Raw genomic sequence first — 23,845 nt, forward strand, 5'->3', positions numbered from 1 at the left:
ATTGTTTACTTAATTTCTCTTTCAGAAAGTTTATTGTTGGTGTATAAAAATGCCACTGATTTCTGAATATTAATTTTATATCCTACCACCTTGCCGAATTCATTTATCAGGTCTAGTAGTTTTTTTACTGAGACTTTAGGGTTTTCTATGTACAGTATCATGTCATCAGCAAATAATGATAGTTTTACTTCTTCTTTTCCAATTTGGATGCCTTTTATTTTTTCTTCTTGTCTGATTGCTGTGGCTAGGATTTCCAGAACTATGTTGAATAAGAGTGGTGAAAGGCAGCACCCTTGCATTGTTCCTGATCTCAATGGGATTGCTTTTAATATTTATCCATTGAGTATGATGTTGGCTGTCAGTTTGTCATAAATGGCCTTTATTATGTTGAGGTATGTTCCCTGTATTCCCACATTGCTGAGAGTTTTGATCATAAGTGGGTGCTGGGTTTTATCAAATTTTTTTTTCTGCATCTGTTGATATAATCATGTGAGTTTTATACTTCCTTTTGTTTATGTGATGAATCACATTGGTTGATTTGCGAATATTGTACCAACCTTGCCTCCCCGGAATAAATAATACTTGATCATGATGTATGACTTTTTAAATTTATTGCTGGTTCCGGTTTGCTAATAATGTTCATCAGGGATATTGTTGTATAGTTTTTTTCTTTGTAGTATCTATACCTGGTTATGGAATGAGAATAATGCTTGCCTCATAAAAAGAACTTGGAAATCTTTGTCTGTCTTGAATTTTTTGAAGTAGCTTGAAACGGATAGGTGTTAGTTATTCTTTGAATGTTTGGTAAAATTCGCCTGTGAAGCCATCTGGTCCAGGACTTTTGTTTGTTGGGAATTTTTTGATGACTGTTTCAATTGCATTTGTTGTAATTGGTCTGTTTAGGTTTTCTGATTCTTCCTGATTGAATCTTGGAAGATTGTATGTTTCTAGTAATTTATCCATTTCACCTAGGTTGTCCAATTTTTTGGCATATAGATCTTCATAGAATTTTCTTACATATGTCTTTGTATTTCTGCAATGTCAGTTGTTACTTTTCCATTTTTATATCTAATTTTATTTATTTGAGTCCTCTTTTTTTCTTGATGAATCTGGTTAAAGGTTTGTCAATCTTGTTTACCTTTTCAAAGAACCACCTCTTGGTTTAATTAATCATTTTTGTTCTTCTTTTGGTCTCTATGTCATTTATTTCTGCTCTGATCTTCATTATTTCCTTCTTTCTACTTCTTCTAGGCTTTATTTGTTGTTCTTTTTCTAGGTCTTTTAGATGCAGGTTAATTTGTTTTATTTGAGCTTTTCTTGCTTTCTTAGGTATGCCTGTAATGCTGTGAACTCCCCTCTAAGGATTGCTTTTTCTGTGTCCCATAAATTTTAAGGTGTTGTATGTTCATTTTTATTTGTTTCATGAACATTTTTGATTTCTTCCTTGATCTTATTGTTAACACATTTGGTATTTAATAACATGCTATGCAGCCTCCAAGTGTTTGAATGTTTTTCAGTTTTTCTAGTGTAGTTGATTTCTAGTTTCATTCCATTGTGATCAGAGAAGATGCTTGATATGATTTCAATCTTCTTAAATTTACTGAGACTTATTTTGTGTCCTCACATATGGTCTATCCTAGAGAATGTACTATGAGCACTTTAAAAGAATGTACAGAGTGTCTGTAAAGTCATGGTGCACTTTTGACCGGTCACAGGAAAGCAACAAAAGACAATAGAAATGTGAAATCTGCACCAAAAAAAAGGAAAATCCTCCTAGTTTCTGTAGCATGATGTGGCTCATGTGCGTATGTGCAGATGATGACGTAACACCGTGTATACAGCGGAGCAGCCCACAGCCACGCCAGTCGAGATGTGGATGGTACAGAGGAAAGTTCAGTGTGTTCTGTGGCTTGCTAAATTGGAATCCGTGACCAAAGTGCAACTTGAATATTGGCGCATTTATAACGTAGTGCCACCACATAGGAATAACATTACTTGGTGGGATAAGCAGTTGAAGGAAACCAGCAGTTTGGTGGAGAAACCCCGTTCTGGTAGGCCATCAGTCAGTGACGAGTCTGTAGAGGCTATAAGGGATAGCTACCTATGGAACCCTAAAAAAATCTGTGCGTGAGCCCACTTTGAACTGCACTGAATAGTATGAAACTGGGAGAATTTTTCTTTTATTTGGTGCAGATTTCACGTTTCTACCGTCTTTTGTTGCTTTTCTGTGACCAGTCAAAAGTGCACCATGACTTTACGGACACACTGTATATTCTGCTGCTTTGGGGTGAAGGGTTCTGAAGATATCTATTAAATCCAGTTGATCTAGTGTGTCATTTAAAGTGACTGGTTCTTTGTTAATTTTTGGTCTGGAAGATCTATCTATTGATGTTAGTGCAGTATTAAAATCCCCTAATATTATACTATTGCTGTTGATCTCACACTTTATGTCCATCAAAATCTGTTTTATATATTTAGGTGCTCCAATATTTGGTGCATAGATATTTATAATGGTTATGTCCTCCTGTTGGATTGCTCCCTTTATCATTATGTAGTGAACTTCTTTATCCCTTACTATATAGTCCAGGGGTTGGGAACCTATGGCTTGTGAGCCAGATGTGGCTCTTTTGATGGCTGCATCTGGCTTGCAGACAAATCTTTAATAAAAAAATATTAAAAATATGAAACATTCTCATCTATTACAATCCATTTATTTTCTTTCACTCATGTTCATGCTTGCAAGTGGCTGGAGCCAATCACAGCTGTCCTCCGGGACAACACCAAAATTTTATTGGATAATGTGTAATGTACACGGGTCATTGTATGGCTCTCATGGAATTACATTTTAAAATATGTGGTGTTCATGGCTCTCTCAGCCAAAAAGGTTCTGGACCCCTGATATAGCCTTTGTTTTAAAGTCTATTTTGTCAGATATAAGTGTTGCTATACCAGCTTGTTTTTTCTTTCCATTTGTGTGAAATATTTTTTCCATCCCTTCACTTTCAGTCTATGTGTATCTTTTGTTCTGAGGTAGGTCTCTTTAAGACAACATAAGTATGGGTCCTGTTTTCTTATCCATGCAGATACTCTATGTCTTTTGATTGGAACATTTAATCCATTTACATTTAAGGTTATTATTGACAGGTACTTATATATTGCCATTTTATTCTTTAAATCTACAATCCTCTGCTTCTCAATATCTTGTTTTCCTTTGCTCTTTTTACAGCAGGCCCTGTAACATTTCTTGCAGTACTGGATTGGTTGTAATGAATTTCTTGAGGTTTGTGGGTTTTGTTTTTTTGGTCTGGGAAGCTTTTTATTTCTCTTCAGTTTTAAATGATAGCTTTGCTGGATAAAGTAGTCTTGGTTGTAGGTTCTTGTTTTGCATCACTTTGAATATTTTTTGCCAATCCTTTCTGGCCTCAAGTGTTTCTGTTGAGAAACCAGATGTCATCTTTGTGGGGGTTCCTTTGTAGGTAATTAATTGCTTTTCTCTTACAGCTTTTAGTATTCTTTCTTTGTCTCTTAACTTTAACATTTTAATTATGATATGTCTTCCTGTAGGCCTCCTTGGGTTACTCTTTAATGGGACTCTCTGTGCTTCTTGAACCTGTGTGACTTTTTCCTTTATCAATTTAGGGAAATATTCAAGTATGATTTTTTTCAAACATGTTCTCTATCCCTTATTTGTTCTCTTCTCCTTCAGGAACCCCTATGATGTGGATATTGTTTCTTAACATGTTGTCACAATGGTCTCTTAGAGTTTCCTCAGTCTTTTTGCACCTCTTTTTGTTTTGCTGCTCTGCTTCTGTGCTTATGTTTATCCTGTCTTTTAAATTGCTGATTTGATCCTCTGCTTCATCCAACCTGCTGCTGATTCCTTCTGGTTTAGTCTTCATTTGTGATATTGTATTTGTCATTTCTGACTGGTTATTTTTTATGTTTTCAATGTCCTTTTTGACGCTTGCTATCTCTTTATTTGGGTGCTCATTATGTCCATCCATTGTTGTTCTAAATCCTTGAGCATCCTAAGAATCATTATTTTAAACTCTCCCTCTGGTAGTTTGGTTTCTTATATTTCATTTAGTTCTTTTTCTGGGGATTTCTCTTGTTAATTCAGTTGGGTCGCATTTCTTTGCCTGCCCATTTTGTCTGTGTATTAGGTAATGCTGACTAATTTTGACAGTTTTATGGTGTCTTTATGAGGATGATGGGCTCGGTGGTACTGACCTCCAGGCCACCTGTTTTCCTTTTTCTAGGACTGCTTCTTGAGGGTATTATTTTCCCTCCTGTCTTGTGTGAGTATTGAATGCAGTTCATCCTTTCTTGGCTACAGTTATTTCTTCAGGCTGGTTGGCTCTCAGGGTCAGCCTTGAGCATGTATTTTATATACCGTGCAATATCTGTCCTGTTGGGTGTATTTATTCTCCACAGTGTCTGGTGCCTGCTAGACTCCTCCTTTGGGTATGCCACTTGTGTAGCTAGCTGAGTCTAGGTTTGGTGCTGTCTGTCAGTACCAATTTTTTTGGTTTGAGATCTTCTTGGTTTGGCATCAGCTGTTATTTTTAACCCACTGTGGGCTACCTGTCTGCAGCTACTGCTCTTTTTTTCTGTTTGTGCTGTGTTTTCTGTGCCTGGGTAGTGTAGGAGGGGCCAACCTGTGTATAAGGATCACCTTCCTCTTGCTTAGAGATGACCAGAACTCCATAAAAACCCCAAGTTCCATAAGATTTGTCTCCACTTTTCATTTACTCCACCCCCTCTTACAGTTGCCTGGCCCTCAGCAACCTTCTTGGATCTACAAGCAATCCAGTGTTTCTGGCTACTTCTGCTGGGCCCAAGTGCACATGGAAATACCAAGCTGCACATCTAGGCTGGATTTTACCAACACTGGGCCTGGGAGAAGGTCCACTTAAAAGGCCAAGGTTCCCTGAGTCCTGACTCTTGCAGACTCTGTTTGCTGGTTGGCTGCTTGTTAGGCTTGCCCACTGAAAAAACCTCTGGTGGATTCTAGAGTCTGTGGCAGTTCAGGGATTAAGAAGGGTGGTGGGTATGGCTCTGCCCCTTGGCCGCAGGTGTCAGTCTGTCACCACTTTTATCACAGGCCTCAGTAGGGTGTGGCCTCAGGAGTCTGGTGGTATAGCCTCTGAGACCCAGATGTGTGGTCTGCTTGTGGTCTGGAAAGTTTCTACTGAGTCTCCTGTGAGGCAGAAGCACCAGTCCTAGTCTCAGGAGCCTGTGGGAGAAAGCTCTGGCCTCCTCACCAGAAAACTGAGTCACCGATACCCCCCCTGCTTCCTGGCATCTCAGCACAACCCAATTTTCATGACTGGGGCAGGAGAGACTCCCGAGGGTGTAGCAGTTGCTTTTTCTCAGACTGATGCCTCTCAGAGGGTACTGCTCCACCCAAGTAAGATGGCGACTGCAGTATTGGAGAATGACTCAGCACAAGGGTTCCAGTGGCCGTCCACCACAGTGTCTCTTCCTGGGGCTCCAACTTTAAACTCTCCTCATGCAACTCTATTTTTCTCAGCTTTCCCTCTGCTGGAGCCCTGGGTAAGTGGCTGTGAACAAGATTTTCTGTGTGGGCCCTTTAAGACAGAGCCTGCTTCTCTGAAAGCTCCATTTCTTTCTTACAGATAAAAACCTGGCTCTTTTCACCTCCAAATGCTGTGTGGGTGTCTCTTCTTGGTTCTGGAGCTTTAGGCTGGGTCTCCAGGCCTAGGACTGAGGACCCACACTTCTCAGGTGACCCTCCCTGCAGTGAGAATCCCTCCACACCCTCAGCTGCAGCTCACTCTGCCCTTTCTACCAGTCTCGGTGTGGCTTCTTCTGTGATCCTTGGTTATAGACTTCTCTTTGTTAAGTCCAAAGTTGGTTTTTCAAGATGATTGTTCTTAAATTAAGTTGTAACCCAATTTGGTCCTGGGAGGTAGCAGTTGGGATGTCCGCCTACTCCATCGCCATCTTGGAATCCTGAACTTTTTTTTTTCTTTTAAAGATTTTATTTATTCGTTTTAGAGAGGAGACAGAGACAGAGAAAGAAGGGAGAGAAAAGGGGGGAGGAGCAGGAAGCTTCAACTCTCATATGTGCTTTGACCAGGCAAGCCCGGGGTTTCATACCTGCAACCTTAGAGTTCCAGGTCTGTGCTCCATCCACTGCGTCACCAGAGAGTGGAAACCTTTACTGCTTTTGACTTCTGGTGTAGATCAACTCATTACCTTAGGCCAGTGGAAATTAAATATTCAAAAAAGATGGCTACAATAACCCTATTCTTAGAGTCTGAGCTGTGAGATAAATTTGTGAGAATTGTAATTGCAAAAAAAATAAAAAATATTAAACATAAACTTCACAAAAAAAGAATAAAAACTTTAAAAAATAAAAAAGGCAACTTTAGAAAAGTTTGCATTTATTGTATTATTTTATTATAATCATCTCAATAAATTGCTGGATTGTCACTTTCATTTTCACAGTTGTTGTGATTTTATAATCATAATTCCTTTGAGAATGGTTCTGATTTCTCTGTTATCTTTTGTCCGGTTTCCCTATTGGTTCTCCAGCCACCTGTTAAACCTCCTTAAAAAGTTTAAACTTTTAAACATTTTAAACTATTAAACATCTTTAAAAAGTTTAGATAGTCTGTGCACTGGTCACATGCCAAAGATGAGTTATTTCTATGAAAAACTGAAGAACACAGTTCTGTCATGCTGCCTTTTATATATTGAGGCCAAATAGAAGACAGTAATTATCATTAAATCCTGGAAAATTTCATTCAGGAGAGTTTTAAAAATCTGATAAGTATGATGAAAAGTTATCTTCTAGTCTCCAAGTTCATGGCAATGTTCACTTTGATTTAATAATTCTAAAAAAGAATAAAACACATTTTTATGGGAAATTGAGTGAATGTTAAAAGGCTCTTAATAACTCAAGCACAACAAACCCCTTTGGTATTAAGTACTAAAAACGTCAACAATCCAAGGGCTTTTGCTGGGGACTTAGACGTACTATTTGGGTGTCACTGTGATCTCTTTGGGCATCTGAGTAATCAGGTATGGCATGCATTTTCTGTGGTTACAGAATGATAGATGCCCATAAAGATGAGTCTTAAGTGCTACTTACTCTGCTACTAACAAATGATTTACTCTTCTGTACGTTTTGGAGTTTAGTATGGATGTAGTGTTGTTATAGCCATCTAGGGGCAAACTAATATCTGTTCTGAAAGTGAGAAGGTGCTACTCAAATTCTGAAGAAACTTACACTCTGGTGGAGAGTGGACATACAAATTGACAGCATTTTTAAATTAGTGTTCACTGTAACAACATGTAAATTTAAACATAAATTCCCCCTAATTATAATTTTCTTAAAAATGTGTTTGACTTTTCATTCATAATCCAGCACATTTATTGATAATGGACTGAGCAAAACTTCAACTAGACATGGGAGCTCACTCATTTTTATAATGTTGTTCAGCGAGGTTGATAATTCAGAAACCTTTATGCTAAGTGAAAAAAGCCAGTCAGGGAAAGACAAGAATATGATTTCACTTATATGAGCATCTTAATGGACAAAATAAACTAACAAACGAAATAGAAATAGACTCATAGATACAGAGAACGGACTGACAGCTGTCAGAGGGGAAGGGGGCTGGGGGCTGAGCAGAGCAGGTGAAAGGATTAAGCAAATAAAAAAATTAACAGACACAGATGAGAGTATGGGAACTGCAGGAGGGAAAGGGGGTTGGGGGAGGTGGAAGAGGATAGAGGAGGGATAGATGGTGATGGAGGGAGACAACTTGGGTGGTGAACACACAATGCAATGAATGTACAGATAATGTATTGTAGAATTGTGCACTTGAAATCTGGATAATTTTATTAACCAATGTCACCTCAGTAAATTCAATAAATACTTTCTAAAACCCTTTAACCTCAAATTTGTGAATTTACGTGGCATTGCTATAGGTATTTTGGGACTTATATGCCAATGTGCTCAACTTTGGGGGTTGGGCGGGCATGAGGCAGTATATGGAGACATTTTTGGTTGTTATAATGAGGGGTGGTGTTTGCTTCTGGCATCCAGTAAGCAGAACTGTTAAATCTCCTAAATGTACGAGACAGGCTCTATAACCAAGATTTATCTGGTCCCCAGTGTCAGTAGTGTCAAATGCTGGCAGATGGTGATAGAAAAGAGAACGATTGTATGATATTCTTATATTTTACATTGCTGAGTATCTGGATTCGGGGAACGATATTTAGGAAGATAATGCACTATTTGGGAATATTTAGGAAGGTAATGTACTAGGGAAATTCATACTACTCACTCTGGTGGTCTTTAGATACAACAATGTTTCTTAGTTAAAGAAAAATTTCTCCACTCATTCCACTGAAGTTTTTTGAGAACTTACAAAGTGCTGGGCAGTGCTGTAGGTGCTGGGATACCCAGTGAACCAGACACAGTCTCTGTCTTCATGGAGCTGCTGTCCCAGAGTGGGAGGCTGGCAAACAGACAGACACAGAGCATGGAACATGGAGGAGTGGGCAGTGCTGTGGGGTAAACAAAGTAGAAGACTGTGACAGGACGTGACACGGCTTGGCAAAGGGAGCATGTCGCACTGGATGGTCATGAGAGACCTATCAGGAGGTGACGAATATGCTGAGAACTGAGTGCCAGCAGGGAACATCCAGAAAGGAGTGTTCCAAGCAGAGGAAGCCCGTGGTGAAAAGGTGCTAAGGTGGATGTAAGCATGGCAGGTTTGGGGAGGAGCAGGAGGGCTGTTGTGGTTGGGAAACTGGGATGTGACTATGAAAGAGGGCAAGACAGAGGGAGAGTCCAGAAGTCAGTGATGGGAGTCTGAAACTCTAGAGCAGGCCCACCATTGTAAGATAATTTTAAAAACATTTATTGTTTGTAAATATTCCTGTATTTCTGACTTGTTTTAGTTCCCTACTCAAATGAGTCCCAAGTGCTTGGCAGTAAAAATAAAGAGGAGTAATGCTTGTTTTCTTCTCCTTGGAGGTGACTGGAAATTGTAACGGGAGGCTACAGCATCCCATCCCACTGTTGGTCTCATGTGAGTGCAGACAGTAGGACATAAAGAAAGAAAAGTGAACAGGTGGCTTTGGCTGGCATGAGAAGTGTTGCCATGGATGTAACAAGAGAAAGGTCAAGTTTAATTAAATAACAGAATTGCATGGTGTTCAGATTCATGGTGCCAAATTTTGGGCCCTGGATCTTGGAGAGCCTAGGAATTATCGCAAGGCATTATAGGGTTTTACAAATGTGCATGGATACTCTATTATTATTATGTTTAATTCACTACTGAGTTTTAGCACCCACCTTCTAATATACCATATATGTTTATTATGTTTATTGCATATTATGTGTCTCTTCCCAATAGTACATAAGCAGGGATTTTTGACTATTTTGTTTATTAATATACTGCTCACAAAAATTAGGGGATATTTCAAAATGAATATGAATATGTTCTACATGCCTAGAACAGTAGCTCTCAAAATGTGGTTTGCAGACATTTGGAGTTCTGTGAAATCTTCATAGGAGATTTGAAAGGTCAAAGTAATTTTTATTGTATACTAAAATTTTATTTGCTTTTTTTTTCTGTGTTGACATTTGTACTGATGGTACAGAAGCAATGGTGTGTAAACCTGTTGATGGTTTGGTATGAATGAAGGCATGGCATGACACTGTGCTGGTGGTAACAGTATATTTCACTGTCACCCACTCATGGGGGCGGGCATAGTAAGATGCCAGTTTCACTTAAGAATGTTCTTGATAAAGCTGTAAAAACTATTAGTTTTATTAAATCTTGACTCTTGAGCACATGTCTTTTTAATAAATTGTACAGTGAAATGGGACGTGCACCTAAGTACTTCTGGTGCATAATTATGGTTGTCTCCAGGGAAGGAATGTGTGTGATTGTTTGAGTTGCTATGGAACATATGTTATTTACTTGAAGTAACAACTGTGAGGCAAACAGTGGCTTCAGTTTCAGGAAATTGAGGCATTTGGCAGATACTTTCTCAAAAGACAATGAAGTGAGCCTGTCACTTCAAGGAAAACAATGGAAAGTATTTGTTGCTGATGATAAATTCAAGCTTGCGAGTGAACTTAGAATTTTGGAGAAGTTATGTCTACGACTGTGAGCTTTGACAACTTCCTAAAAAAGACTTTCCTAATGATATTAACTTATGGGATGTGGTTTTTTGGATAATATATAATGAAATGTGTTAATATTTCAAATATTTGCTTGTCTTAGTTAATCGATGTTAAATTTATAAAATCACACATGGATAAAAGGTTCCTTCAGATTACAAGATAGATCATTGGGGTTTTAATGGATCAGTACAAAAAGCTCATTGATAGGGTTTCAGATTCCACATCATTAATAACTTCTAAGAAACTACCATTTACTTAGTTTTGGTGTAGCATTAAAGAAGAATACCCACAAATAACTGAAAATGTTTCCCACTATCATTAGAAATATGTTTCCAAATAACATATCACAACAAATGGAAGCATATATGAGAAATTAGCTATTTTCTACCTAGACCCTAAAAAATTTTGTAATTATATAAAACAGTACAACACTTCTGACTAAATTATTTTGGAAAAAGGTAACATTTTTATAAGACTATATTATGTACAGTTAACCTGTAATTGGTTTATTTTTGATTTTTAATAAATTTATAAATAAATGAACTTATTGAATAATAAGTATTAAATTTGTTCTTAGTTTTGATTTCTAATATATTAACTATTGATAGACATAAAATATGAAAGTTAGAGTTCTTTGTGGTTCTCTATAAGTTTTAAAAATTAGCCCTGGCCGGTTGGCTCAGCGGTAGAGCGTCGGCCTGGCATGCAGGAGTCCCAATTTCGATTCCCGGCCAGGGCACACAGGAGAAGCACCCATCTGCTTCTCCACCCCCTCCCCCTCTCCTTCCTCTCTGTCTCTCTCTTCCCCTCCTGCAGCCGCAGCCGAGGCTCCATTGGGGCAAAGATGCCTGGGCACTGAGGATGGCTCTGTGGCCTCTGCCTCAGGCGCTAGAATGGCTCTGGTTGCAACAGAGCAACGCCCCAGATGGGTAGAGGATCGCCCCCTGGTGAGCGTGCCGGGTGGATCCCGGTCAGGCGCATGTAGGAGTCTATCTGACTGCCTCCCCGTGTCCAACTTCAGAAAAATACAAAAAAAAAATTATTTTAATTATTTATATTTTAATGTTTATTTTATTGATTTTAGAGAAAGAGAAAGAGAGAGAGTGAGACAAGAACATTGAACTGTTCCTATGTGTGCCTTGACTGGGGGATGGAACCAGCAACCACTATGTTTCTGGTCAATGATCTAACCAATCAAGCTATCTGGCCAGGGCTGTTCTTTATAATTTTTAAGACTATAAAAGAATCCTGAGACGGAAACATTTAAGAGCCACTGCCAAAAACAATGCCTGGCACAAAGCATAAAATTGTTGAATTATTTCTAATAGTTTATTGTTAATAAATATTTAAATCAGCAGATTAATATTAGCACCATGATATGCATGTCTATTGCTATTTTTCACGTTGAGAGAAGTATTTCTACTAAAAATTTGGGTATCTGTAGTTGTTCAGGGAAAGGTGGTATCCAGTGGGCTGGAAAGGCTACGAAGTTTCCCTGAAACTACACTGCTCACAAAACTTAGGGGATATTTCAAACTGAATATGAAGCTATAAAATATCCTCTAATTTCTGTGAGCAGTGTATATTAAAAGAACATAATATGTGATCTGAAGACTAAATTGAGAGTATTATCTAACTTAAAAAAATAATAAGCCTTCCATTGATTCAAATCTGCTCCCATATCTCTGCTCCCTTTATCAGCATAACATTAAAAATTTTTAAACTTTTTGTGGTAATGGCTCCATTTCCAGAACCTTCCTCTTCCCCTCTACCTATTTCACTGGGAACTGTTATCGTCAAAATCACCACTGACTGACTTCTATATTGACAAGTTGTGTATCTGCTCGTATGTGTCTTGATTTCTCAGCATTGTTAGAGCAGTTGATCACTCCCCTATTCTGGAAACCCTCTCTACTGCTGGCTTTTATGACATCCCATTCTCCTGGGTTTGTTCCTACCTCACTGGCTTCTTTGGTTTCTCTTATTCTGCTTGACGTCTAAATGTTGGCTGGAGTGCCCAAGGTTCTTTCCTGGGGGCTTTTGTTTTCTCTATCCATATTCTCTATCCAGTGGGGCCAGTTGTCTCTTCTCTCCATGTGTACTTTCCCTGCATTATGTCTTTGTGCTATAGATCCTCAACTCTACCTTCAGCTCTGCTCTCTCCTTAGAACCTCAGATTGGTACAGTAACTCCTTACTTGAGGTAGGGACGTTGGTGTCCAACAGGCATCTCAAACTCAACATTGCCAGACACACGCTGATTCTCCCACCCCCAAATCTATTCCTCCTTCAGACTTCTCCATTCCAATAAAGTGGTATCACGATCAACCAGGTGTTTAAGAGAAACTCAAACCACAGGTCTTTTTCATTTATTAGGACTTTGTTTTTCTCTCAGACAAAATATGACAACTTCTAAAGATTTTTTTTTAATTTATATTTTAAATTACTGGGTTAACATGGTTTACCAAACTATACAGCTCTCAAGCATACAACTCAATATAACATCATCTAAAGAATTTTGATGTGATAATATTGTTTACTTTAAAGGGTGAAAGGAAAATATTTACACTTATTTTTTCAATTTATTTTTATGAAATGAGTATACAGTTTCCTGCAATAGTGTAGCCCATTAAAAATTTTCCCCCTTTCACTTTTATATGTAAAATTTATCTTTATCCATATTAAATAGCCACATTTAAAAAATAAGTTGTTCCTAAGATCATTCTGAATGTAGAATATTTATAGGAGTAATATGGTTCGCTGTCTGTGCAATATTATGAAATTCAGATTGGTGTCAGGTATCTAGAATTAAATATATAGACTGTTAAGCCTGACCAGGCAGTGGTGCAGTGGATAAAGTGTTGCCCTGGAACCCTGAGGACCCAGGTTCAAAACCTGGAGGTTGTCAGCCTGAGCACAGGCTCATCTCGGCGTGGGATAATAGACATGACCCCATAATTGCTGGCTTGAGCTCAAAGGTCACTGGCTTGAAGCCCTAGGTTGCTAGCTTTAGCGGAGCTCACTGTTTTGAGCAAGGGGTCCCTTGCTTAGCTGGAGCCCCCTGAACAAAGCACTTATGAGAAAGCAATCAATGAACAACAACTAAGGTGCTGCAATTGTGAGTTGATGCTTCTCATCTCTCTACCTTCCTGTCTGTTTCTCTCTCTGTCTTTCTCTCTTTCTCACACACATGTAGCGTGCGCGCGCGCACACACACACACACTAAAACAGGGGTCCCCAAACTTTTTACACAGGGGGCCAGTTCACTGTCCCTCAGACTGTTGGAGGGCTGTACTATAAAAAAAAACTATGAACAAATGCCTATGCACACTGCACATATCTTATTTTAAAGTAAAAAAACAAAACGGGAACAAATACAATATTTAAAATAAACAACAAGTAAATTTAAATCAACAAACTGACCAGGATTTCAGTGGGAACTATGCTCCTCTCACTGACCACCAATAAAAGAAGTGCCCCTTCCAGAAGTGCAGCAGGGGCCAGATAAATGGCCTCAGGGGGCCGCATGCGGCCCGCGGGCCGTAGTTTGGCGACCCCTGCACTAAAAGAATGTACAGACCACTAAAATCTATGGAACTTTTGAGAAATCTACTGTGTGTACCTGACAAATGACACGAGTGGAAAGGACAAAAGGGAGTTGAGAGAAATCACTGAGTACACTGAAATCAGGAAATTAGCATATGTATTCTGAGAATAAAACACATCATGGACTTGATTTATGAACTATCAGTGGCCCAGTTGGGCAGACAAGGGGAAACGGGGTCACTGTCACCTCCCAGTTGTATCTTAATAAGTTTTCTCTCTTCCTTAAATTTCTTGGTAGCAAATGTGTAACATTTAGCTTTCTTAAACTTTAATATATAGCATTGAACATATTTTACCAAATATGATAGGAGAAAGTAGTATATGGATCAAGTTGAAGAGTTCTGCTTGCTGAGAAGGAAAAAAGCGGCCGTGGCTAGAGTGACACCTAGAAATACAGTGTACAGAATCGTGTTAGCGGAATGCTGGCGCGTGACTGCATGCTGGCGCACCTGCCAGTGGAAAGTACATGGAAGGGCATCTGCGAGCCTCATTCCTCCAGATATGGCTTAGTCTCTTGAAACTGGCTCACCTGTTTCTGCGTCTCCCTAGCGTTTGGAGACTATTAAGACTTGTTTACTCCCAGATTGTGATGTTTGTTGTGGGGGTGGTCTTCTGGCAGAGTATTAGCTGTCTCAGTAAGTGAGAGGGAATGGTATACATAGAGGGAGTTTGACAGATTGAAAGTCAAGGTGAAATGCACCCCCCCTTTTTTTCATTCAGACTCAGTTGTTTCTCAAAGTCTTTGGAAGAAAAAGCATAAAGGTATAGTCATCAAAATGTGGTCTGTAGAACAGCTATATCAGAATGCAGATTTGCTTCAAATGTAGATTTCTGGGTCCCAAACCAATGTGGTGAATCAGATCTTCAGGGAGTAGGCCAGGGAATCTTCATTTGGAAGTAACTTTCTAAGTCTTTACACAATAAAACGTTTGAGAATGACTGGCATTAAAAGCTATTTTCTAGTACATATTTTAAATGTATTTGTATTAAAATGAAGATGATCTAATTCTGATGAAATTCTGGACCAGTGAGAATGACTGAATGCAGAGCATATTAACTCTCACCCATGGTTTTATGACTAGGATATTAATATTTTCTTGATTGATATGAGGAAGGTTGAATGCCTTACGCACCAAAGCTGAAAGGACTCTAGATTCTGGTTATTAAAGGATGATTCTGAACTCACATTATTTATCTCCATCTTCAGGAAGGAAGACCTAAACATTTTACAAAAAATGTCAACCAGTTTTTATAAATTGGCACTGTCAACAAACTGTCTAAAATCTGCCTTCACTGTTGTGCAAATTGAGGCTCTTGTGAAAAATAAACGCTTGGACAGAAATGCTAATAATAAGTTCCAGGTTTTCTTTGTATACAGTTAAGTACAAAGTTCCATAGTGTCACAGAGGATAAGAAGATAAAATGTCAGATAAAGATATAGTTTACTTTATTAGTTTGTATTTCCCCTTCTAACTCACGTTTTGATTCATTTTTACTAGCTCCTTACTTTAATTTATTGGTTTCAGGATGTGACTAGGTTCAGTTTATGAAGAAAAGGTTTATAAATCTAGACTTGAAGTTTAAGCTTTGCTTACACGAGAGGCTACCTGTTTACTATGTGGTCAATATTGAAATGTAAACTAGGCAACTAAACCATCCATGGTATTTTAAGACTAAATGGAAAGGGCTAAAGAACACTCTTGGTATAAGTATGTGGAAAAATACTTAAGAAAAAACTAAAATTAAACAGATTAATATTAATTAAAATGGGCACTTAAAGTCAGAAAATTTAAAACCTGTATTTTCATTGCCAACTAAATGAAACTAGAAAATAGTTCAAAAATTGTATCAAGCTTTTTAAAAATAAAAATGTTAAGGTAACCATCCAGTATATTGTTATTCATTTTATTTAATTCAGGTGAATTATTTTATTCTATTGAAGCTATTAGTGCTGATGTAACTTTGTAGTCATGTAATATGAAACATGAATTGGTTGAATGTGGCACTTAAGTGAATGTTAAGGATAAGAACTTGTGGCTCATTCATTTTGTTTCTTTCAAATAGTTTTTCTTTTTACAAATGTTATAACATGCTCACAGTCAAATATTCTAAAAATAAAAGTGTACAAAGGTAGCTTTCCTACTACTTGGAGGTAACCACTGTTTGTGTTTTGGTATATGCTACATATTTTTTCTTGGAATGCACGCATACTGACATTATGCACGTGTGTGTGCGTATATATACTTGTAAATGTGTGCATAGATGTATGTGCGTGTATATCAAGAATGCTACTTTGTAAATCTTTTCACCAAACAGTATTTTAGAGACAAATTGTTTTATACACACACATATATATAATTTTATAACATTTCATTTATGATTATATATTTGCAATGTATTCTAGAATATGAATGTACAAAAATATATTATCTAATTCTCTTATTGATGGCTATTTATGTTATTTCCAATGTTTCTACTTTTATATTCAATACACTGAAACCTGGTCTGAATATTTTCTTAGGGTAAATTTCTAGAGTTAAAGGGAATGCCCATTTAAAAATTTAAGATATACTGTCAAATTATTTTCAGAAATGTTCTGCTAATTTATACTCTTTCTAGCAATGTCCTGAGGGTGATAATTTTGGAACATCATGACCAACCCTGGGTTTTATTAATCTGATAAATATTTAGTATGCCAGAGGTGGGATTCTTACCTTATTTTGTTTGCTACAGTCTCCGGAGATTCCCTAGAGCGTCTCTGACTCCTGGGGGGTCGGTGCCCTGCTTGTCAGGTAGCTGGCAGAGTTCTTAAGACAGACAAGGGAAAGAATGGTCTCACCTGGGTGTTAGATAGTTAATGGACAATGTCTTGAGGACAGAAACTAACTTTGCTGGATGGAAAGTCTTCTCCTTTTTTTTTTAAACTTCCTCTTTTGAGGCCCAATATAGTGAATTCATTCTACTTTTTTTCTTTGCAAAAATAACAGCTTATTTTTTTAAAAATCCAGATATTTGAAATGCTAACAAACTTATTTGTGTACCATAGCGCTATGCAGAATGCTGAGCTGATCCCAGAAATATAAATTCTGGCTTCTTAAGACTTGGGGACAAAGGGATAAAAAGGGAAAAGACATCCTTTTGTTTCTTTTTGAAGAGTCACTTTCTCTTTCTTTCCCTCCCTCTGTCAGTCTCTCAATTCTAACTGGTAATTCAAAATTTCTGGCTCTTGTATTTTTCATTAGAAATTCTAAATTTTCATTAGACTTTGGCTTTTGTACTTCATACAACTTAGAAGTTTAGGAAACACCCATTTCTAAATGTTTGCCATAGAACTTTGAGAGTCCTGTGGATTAATTTAACTCATACATATGTGATTCCTTATGCCTTGACCCACAACTATAAAGGAAATATAATTCCCAGGTAGGAACAGCAAGGTACAAGGGACCCCTTTTATGATATAACTATTATGCTCAACAATTATTGGATTTTTAAACTTTGGTTTCTTATTAAAAAAATTAATTTTAGTTTAATCAGCTCAGTTATTTTATTAACTTAATATTACCTTTATAATATCTTCTCTTGTTGAATGCAGGCATTCTTGCACCGAATGAACCAGTGTGCAGCATCAAAAGTTGACAAAAATGTCACAGAGGAAACAGTGAAGGTGAGGAGGTGCCCTTGACCCAAACACTAGTTTCCTTGAATTGAAATGTCATCTGTGGTGTTTCTGTAGGACTTTCCCCACTGATCTGCAGTCCCAGAACAAGCTCTTATGCATTCACTTGTGTGGGTGATAATTAGGGAAAGGAAAACCAGAGTCTGCGAAAGAAATGGGGATTAAGAAGATGGACTAGAAGACATAGTAGAGACATTTTCCCCCCCAAGGCCTTAAGAAAGCCCAGAAAGAAGAAGAAATATAAACCCAAGACCAGGAACTTAGTATCTGAGAGAGAGCAGGCAGGCGGGAGCTCAGCTATGTGTCAGATGATCACTAGAGGTGGCTCTGGAGGATAGGTTTGAGCAGATGTGACTTCCAGTCTCTAATCACTAAAGAGCAAATGATTTGGATGGTCCATTATTGCAGAAAAGAAAGTTTGCATAATATCTGCAACTAGGAACCAAATGTGTAAGCATTTCCTTTTAAACTGTAAGGAAGGATAATTTTGAGAAGCTTTGGGGAAAAAAGGCGGGATGGTGAATGAAAATGAATTGTGCTATATTCATGATTACTCATTTAAGCTGTATAAATCATCATTGATATTTATTTTTGATGCCAAATGCTGTTTTACTTTACTGAAAATAAAAACTTCCAAGGGGTTCTTATAGGCTCTCCTTACTTTGTTTCCCCATAAGTTAAATTACTAACTTGCAAATTCTCCTACCATGGGAGTATTTCACTTTGTGTTTTTGGTCGCAAAAGACACTGATTACTCAGATTTTCTTGAAGATAACTTTGACTCTCACATTAGGAGCTCTAGACAGAAGAGAAGGTTCAGGACTGGGGACTCAGAGAGGTTAATAAGTTTGCCGTGCTCTCCTCAGCTCTTCCTTCTGGCATCCAGGTTGTCAGCTCTGCCCCTGGACTGGCTCCTCCCACTGCTGCAAAATGACCCTGTAGCTGGCCAGACAAAGCAGCTTTCCAGAGTGGAAAGGGTACCCTCTGTAGGATCAAAAAGCCTGCCAGCCAGTCTGCCTGCAGTGTTTTACCTGCAGCCCATTCTTGTTACTGTGGTGGGACCACCATGCTTGGAGTCAGTCACGCAGGCTTTTCCTGAGAGTCAAGAATAGGTTCCTGGTTCCCAAAGCTGTGTGGGAGTAGAGAGGATGTTCAGACAAAATTGGTACTCTGCCTGCTGGGTGGGAGGAAGGGACGGATGTGGGATAGGTAGCTGTCCCCTGCAGTTGTCAGCTTGAAAGAAAATACTATACTTGCCTAGACTTCCTTTAAAAATAATACTTGCTTCTCTATTGCACTTACTTACACATTTATTTATTTACAGATTCTGTTCTCAAACATTGAAGACATCCTCGCAGTACATAAGGAATTCTTAAAAGTCGTGGAAGAATGCTTACATCCTGAACCGAATGCTCAGCAAGAAGTGGGAACCTGCTTTCTTCACTTTGTAGGATAAACTTCTGTTTATTTTACAAGCTCCTCCCCCCGACATTTTGAGGTTTAGCTTTTGGCCCAGTAGGATGTGGGAATTTAGCATTAGAAGTAAAATCGGACACCAAAAGTTTGGGGTCCTTTAAGGCCAAGGAAATCTTCCACTTGGAGCCAGAAAAGGGGAGAGTGCCTCACATCATCCATTTTACTCAGTGAAGAATAAACAGCCTTTTCTTTTTCCCAACAAGTTAGTGCTTCGCATCTTCCGTAGCTTTGAATTCTAATGAATATTCAGGCTGTTCATAATGAATGGATTTTTATGTTTTGCTCAAACATAGAGCATTTCTCTTTTGAGGCAGAGAATTCTTACTCCTATAATGGCATGGGGAGGCTTTGATGAGTCAGAATGTTCCCTTGTGAATCAACTTGTGACAGACCTGGAGGTGAACAAACCCAGTTACTCTAGGTACACATATGTCTGTGCTGGCATTTTTCTCAAAGATGGTTTCTCAGAGGGGTGTACTGAGCAGTGCAGAAGAAAATGTCAGTCCCCCTTGACTTCTGATTAGCTCTCATGCTTGTATGATCATTTTCATCTCTTTGAACACGAGAGCTGAAATAATTTATGCAATTGATTTACAAAGTGAAAAGCCACCTGTATAATAAAAATTGTTTTCAGAACTAAAGAGCACTTACCTAAAAAAGTGTTATTTATACCATCCTACTGATGCTAATTTTGAGAATACTAACTTGAATCCATAGTTATCAAAATGCTGTACAATTAATGTTTTATTCAAAAATGTGTCAGTGTTCCATCATCAAAATCAATTTTTGTGTATTTTAGATTTCTATCTAGTCTTTTATAAAGGTAACCATATATAGTTTCTAAGTCTATACGTGGTGAACCGACTGTACATATAATCAGAAAATACTATTTCATAAAGGTAATTATATTAAAGGGAGAGGCTCTTGGGCGGAGGAAGAGGAAGCTGTGCTCTCCTTGGGCGTGGCTGGAAGCCAGGCATGTTTGTGTCCGTGTAACCCAGACTGCTCATTTTCATGAGAGAATTCAAGTCGCCTGCCAGCTGGAGTTGTTGCTATCTCCGATCAGGGCTGCATATGGGAATCTTCCACCCGACATCCATTTCCTTTGCAACACACTATCAATCTGTCAGCCATGAAGTTAGCTAAACTATTTCTGAAGAGTGTTTTATTTTGTTTCATACCATCTCTTGAAATAAGTGATTCAATACATTTCCTACTGGCTATGTACAATAGTGCTCCATGTTTTTTTCCAAATGCATGCCTTTGAAATTTCCGGGGACATGTTTCTGTTCTAGCTTTTGGTCCATATACACTTTCTGTCTTCCTTTTTGATTGTTACTGCCTGGGTAGCTATTGATCATAGCCACAGAGAGAAAATTTTGCAGGTGGAGGAAAGCTTAGAGAACATGATGTTGAAATTCCTCTTTTTATTTTTTTAAAGTATCCCATCTGTAGCTTCTGTGAAAATGTTTTTGTTTTTCGCTTGATCACTTTTAGTGACAGCTCTACTTGTTAGACACTGTTTATATTAATCCTGAATTTGCCAATCATTGCCTTGTACTCCCTTGCAATTTCCACTTAGTGATTCTAGTTTTGTGTTTTGAAGTAACGTAAAGTTGTAGATTCTTTACAATATGACAGCTATTTAAATGTAGCTACCATTTCCTTATTTTCATATATATTGTATACTAACATAACGTCTTTCTGAAATGACCTGTCATATGTAGTGGCTTCCTTACTTTAGTCACTTTTTGCTGAATATTCTCCTCTTAAACACACGATCCTGCTCAGTGCCTGTGAACTGCAGGGCGCCATCTCTAGATTCCTGTAGGAGCTGGCACACTTGCCCCTCTGCCTAAAATACTTTCTTCCTTCTCCCTGCCTGGGGATCCTGGACTCGTCTCTCTGGACCTTGCGCTGATGCTACCAGTACTTCTCTTTTAAAGCTGTATCTGAATCCTCTCAGCAAAGCTAGAGACTCTCTTCTCTATAAGTCACTGATACTTGGTTCATTTACACATTTGGTATTGGATGGTAATTAATATGTCTAGCTAGTTTCTACAGCTGTTCTTCATGGATCAGGAAAAAGAAAGAAATAAAGTGTACTTATACATACATACATTATAATTCTTAAAATAGAGTGAACACTTAATAAAGTTCATAAATATCACACAGGTTAATATTTCAAAATGGCTAATAAAATGACTGTAACTAATTCTCCTTGAATTTACAGAAAGACAAGTTTCGTATCTATGACGAATATTGTAGTAACCATGAGAAGGCACAAAAATTGCTTCTTGAACTAAACAAAATTAGAACAATCCGGACATTTCTTTTGGTGAGTATATATTTATGTGTTACCATGTGCTGCTGTTTTTTGGTAGGCCTACCAAGAGCCAAGGAGTAGCATCAGTGTGGTGTAGAACTTGCTTGTGGGACAACTCTTTTAACATATCCGGTCTGGGAAGCTAGAGTCCTGTGACAAATGTAGGAACTGAAGGATGGGAGAGGCTAGTATGTGCGGACACACGGATATTGCCCTCTTCTGGTTGATTCTGCATTGTTTGCAAAGCCCACAGGTTCCTAGTGAGAGAAGACATTCATGTGAGTTCATCATTCCTTTTGTATCCCTCACTCTCTAGGATTTTGTTTACTTCTGCTAAGAATGTTGTAAGTAGGGCAGTAACAGGAAGGAAATAAATCATGAGTATGGTAGAAAAGAAATTTTGATCTTGGCTAGGTCACTTAGTAGATAAAGCATCAACAAGACACTTGAGAGGTCACGGGTTCAACCCTTGATCAGGCCACATATGAGAAGCTACCAATGAGTGCACAAGCAAATGCAACAACTAAGTAGAATGAGTTGATGCTTCTCTCTCTCTCTTTCTCCCCCTCTCTCCCTCTTCCTCAAATCAATGGAAAAATAAAAATAAAAGAAATTTGAAGATTTCTTTCTTCTACATACTTTCTTTATTCAGTTTTAATAGAGCAAGAATTTCATTTTCTTAGGATAACAGAAATAAATGCTTATTTTGTCAGTTACTCGGACAATGTAATTGCCAGTGAGAAACACATTGTAAACACAGAACCCAATAATATTTATCAATGTGTGGAGCGGAACAACCATCCCCATGGTCCAGCTTTAGAACATTTTCTATTAGCCCACAAGCCCCTCATGCCTTTCTGTAGCCCCTCTCCACTCCCACCATTAGCTCCAGGCGATCATTGATTTGTGCTCTGTCTCCAGAGATTTGCATTTTCTGGAGGTTTTCTATCAAGGAAATAACAGGATGTAAACTCTTTATGCCTGGCTTCTTTTACTAAGTAAAGTGTTTTTGAGGTTCATCTTTGCAGTATGTCTCTATATCCCACTCATATTTATTGCCGAATAATGTTCCATTGACTGGATATACAATTCTTGTTTATCCATTGCCAGTTATGAACATTGGGTCAACAAGTGACCATGACAATGATGGACCTTATAGATACCACATATGAAAGGTCATGTCATACAGAGAGATTTGTTAGCATAGAAAAGTCAGGAAATGTTCAGTTTGGGCTATTATCAATAATGCTTTCATGAACATTTATGTACAGCTCTTTGTATGGACAAATATTTTCATTCTCTTCATTAGATACTAAGAGTAGAATTGCTGGGTCATAGTAAGTTCACGTTTAACTTATTAAGAAACTACCAAAGTGGCTGTGCCATGTCCACCAGCAATGTATGAGGATTGTGCTTTTTCTGTATCTGCCAACACATGGTGTTATCATCCAGTTATGGCCATGCTAGTAGATGTGTAGTGGTATCTCAAGGAGATTATTATTTGCATTTCTTTAATGACCAATAATACTAAACATGACTTAATGTATTTTTTTAGTCATTTGTATATTCTTTTTGGTGAAATGCTCACTTATTCAAAAATTCTGCCCAGGCTGTAGCCGGTTGGCTCAGTGGTAGAACATTGGTCTAGCATCCTGGCCCAGCATCTCAGGTTTGATTCCCAGTCAGGGTACACAGGAGAAGTGACCCTCTTCTTCTCCATGCCTCTCCCTTCTTTCTCTTTCTCACTCTCTCTTCCCTAACCACAGCCATGGCTCAAATGGTTTGAGCAAACTGGCCCTGGGTGCTGAGGATTGCTCTGTGGCTTCACCTCAGGCACTAAAATAGCTTGATTGCTAAGCAATGGAGTAGCAGCCCCAGATAGGCAGAGCATTGCCTTTAGAGGGCTTGCCTGGTGGTTCCCAGTCAGGGAGTCAGGGATCATGCAGGAGTCTGTTGGTCTGCCTCCTTGCCTCTCACTTAATTAAAAAAAAAGCCCATATTTAAATCACACTGTTTATCTTAGATATATTGAGCTATAACCTTATTTTGGCTATAATTCTATATCAATCACAATTTGCAAATTTTTTTCTCCTAGTGTGGTTTGTCTATTTTAAAATATTGCCCTTTGAAAATCAAAGGTCTTACATTTTGGTGAAGTCCAATCTATTAAATTTTTCCTGTTATGGCCATGTCTTTTCTCTTGCCATCTTTAAGACATCCCCATCCAGGTCTGATACTTTGTTAAATTTATTCCTAAGTACATTTAAATTTTTCTTTTTGATGCTATTATGATTGGAATTGTCTTCATTTCATTTTTGGTTTATTCATTTCTAGTTTACAGAAATTTAATTGACGTATATTCTTGTATCTTGTGTATTCTACATTCCTGTATACTGTGATTCAAATTCATGTTCTGAAATATTTTGGAAAATCTTTAGGATATTTTACATATAAGATTATGTCATCTGAGAGTAAAGATGATTTTACTTCCTCCTCTTCAATGTGAATGTCATTTTTTTTCTTGCCTTTTGCACTGACTAGAACCAATATAGGGCTGCATAGAAGTGCCAAGAACAGACACTCCTGCCTTG

The 23,845-nt window shown here is 38.1% G+C and overlaps 1 protein-coding gene across 1 annotated transcript in view; it reads left to right on the forward strand.

Moving 5' to 3' along the window:
• PREX2 (phosphatidylinositol-3,4,5-trisphosphate dependent Rac exchange factor 2) overlaps window positions 1-23,845 on the forward strand; it is a 283,206-nt gene that overhangs the window by 71,334 nt on the left and 188,027 nt on the right. Inside the window, exons 3-5 of the mRNA XM_066266273.1 lie at window positions 17,369-17,440; window positions 18,777-18,899; window positions 21,162-21,266. Of these exons, the coding sequence (XP_066122370.1) occupies window positions 17,369-17,440; window positions 18,777-18,899; window positions 21,162-21,266 (300 nt within the window). The remainder of the gene's footprint in view (window positions 1-17,368; window positions 17,441-18,776; window positions 18,900-21,161; window positions 21,267-23,845) is intronic.

Source organism: Saccopteryx bilineata, chromosome 3 (assembly GCF_036850765.1).
Source record: "Saccopteryx bilineata isolate mSacBil1 chromosome 3, mSacBil1_pri_phased_curated, whole genome shotgun sequence".
Classification (NCBI taxonomy): Eukaryota; Metazoa; Chordata; class Mammalia; order Chiroptera; family Emballonuridae; genus Saccopteryx; species Saccopteryx bilineata.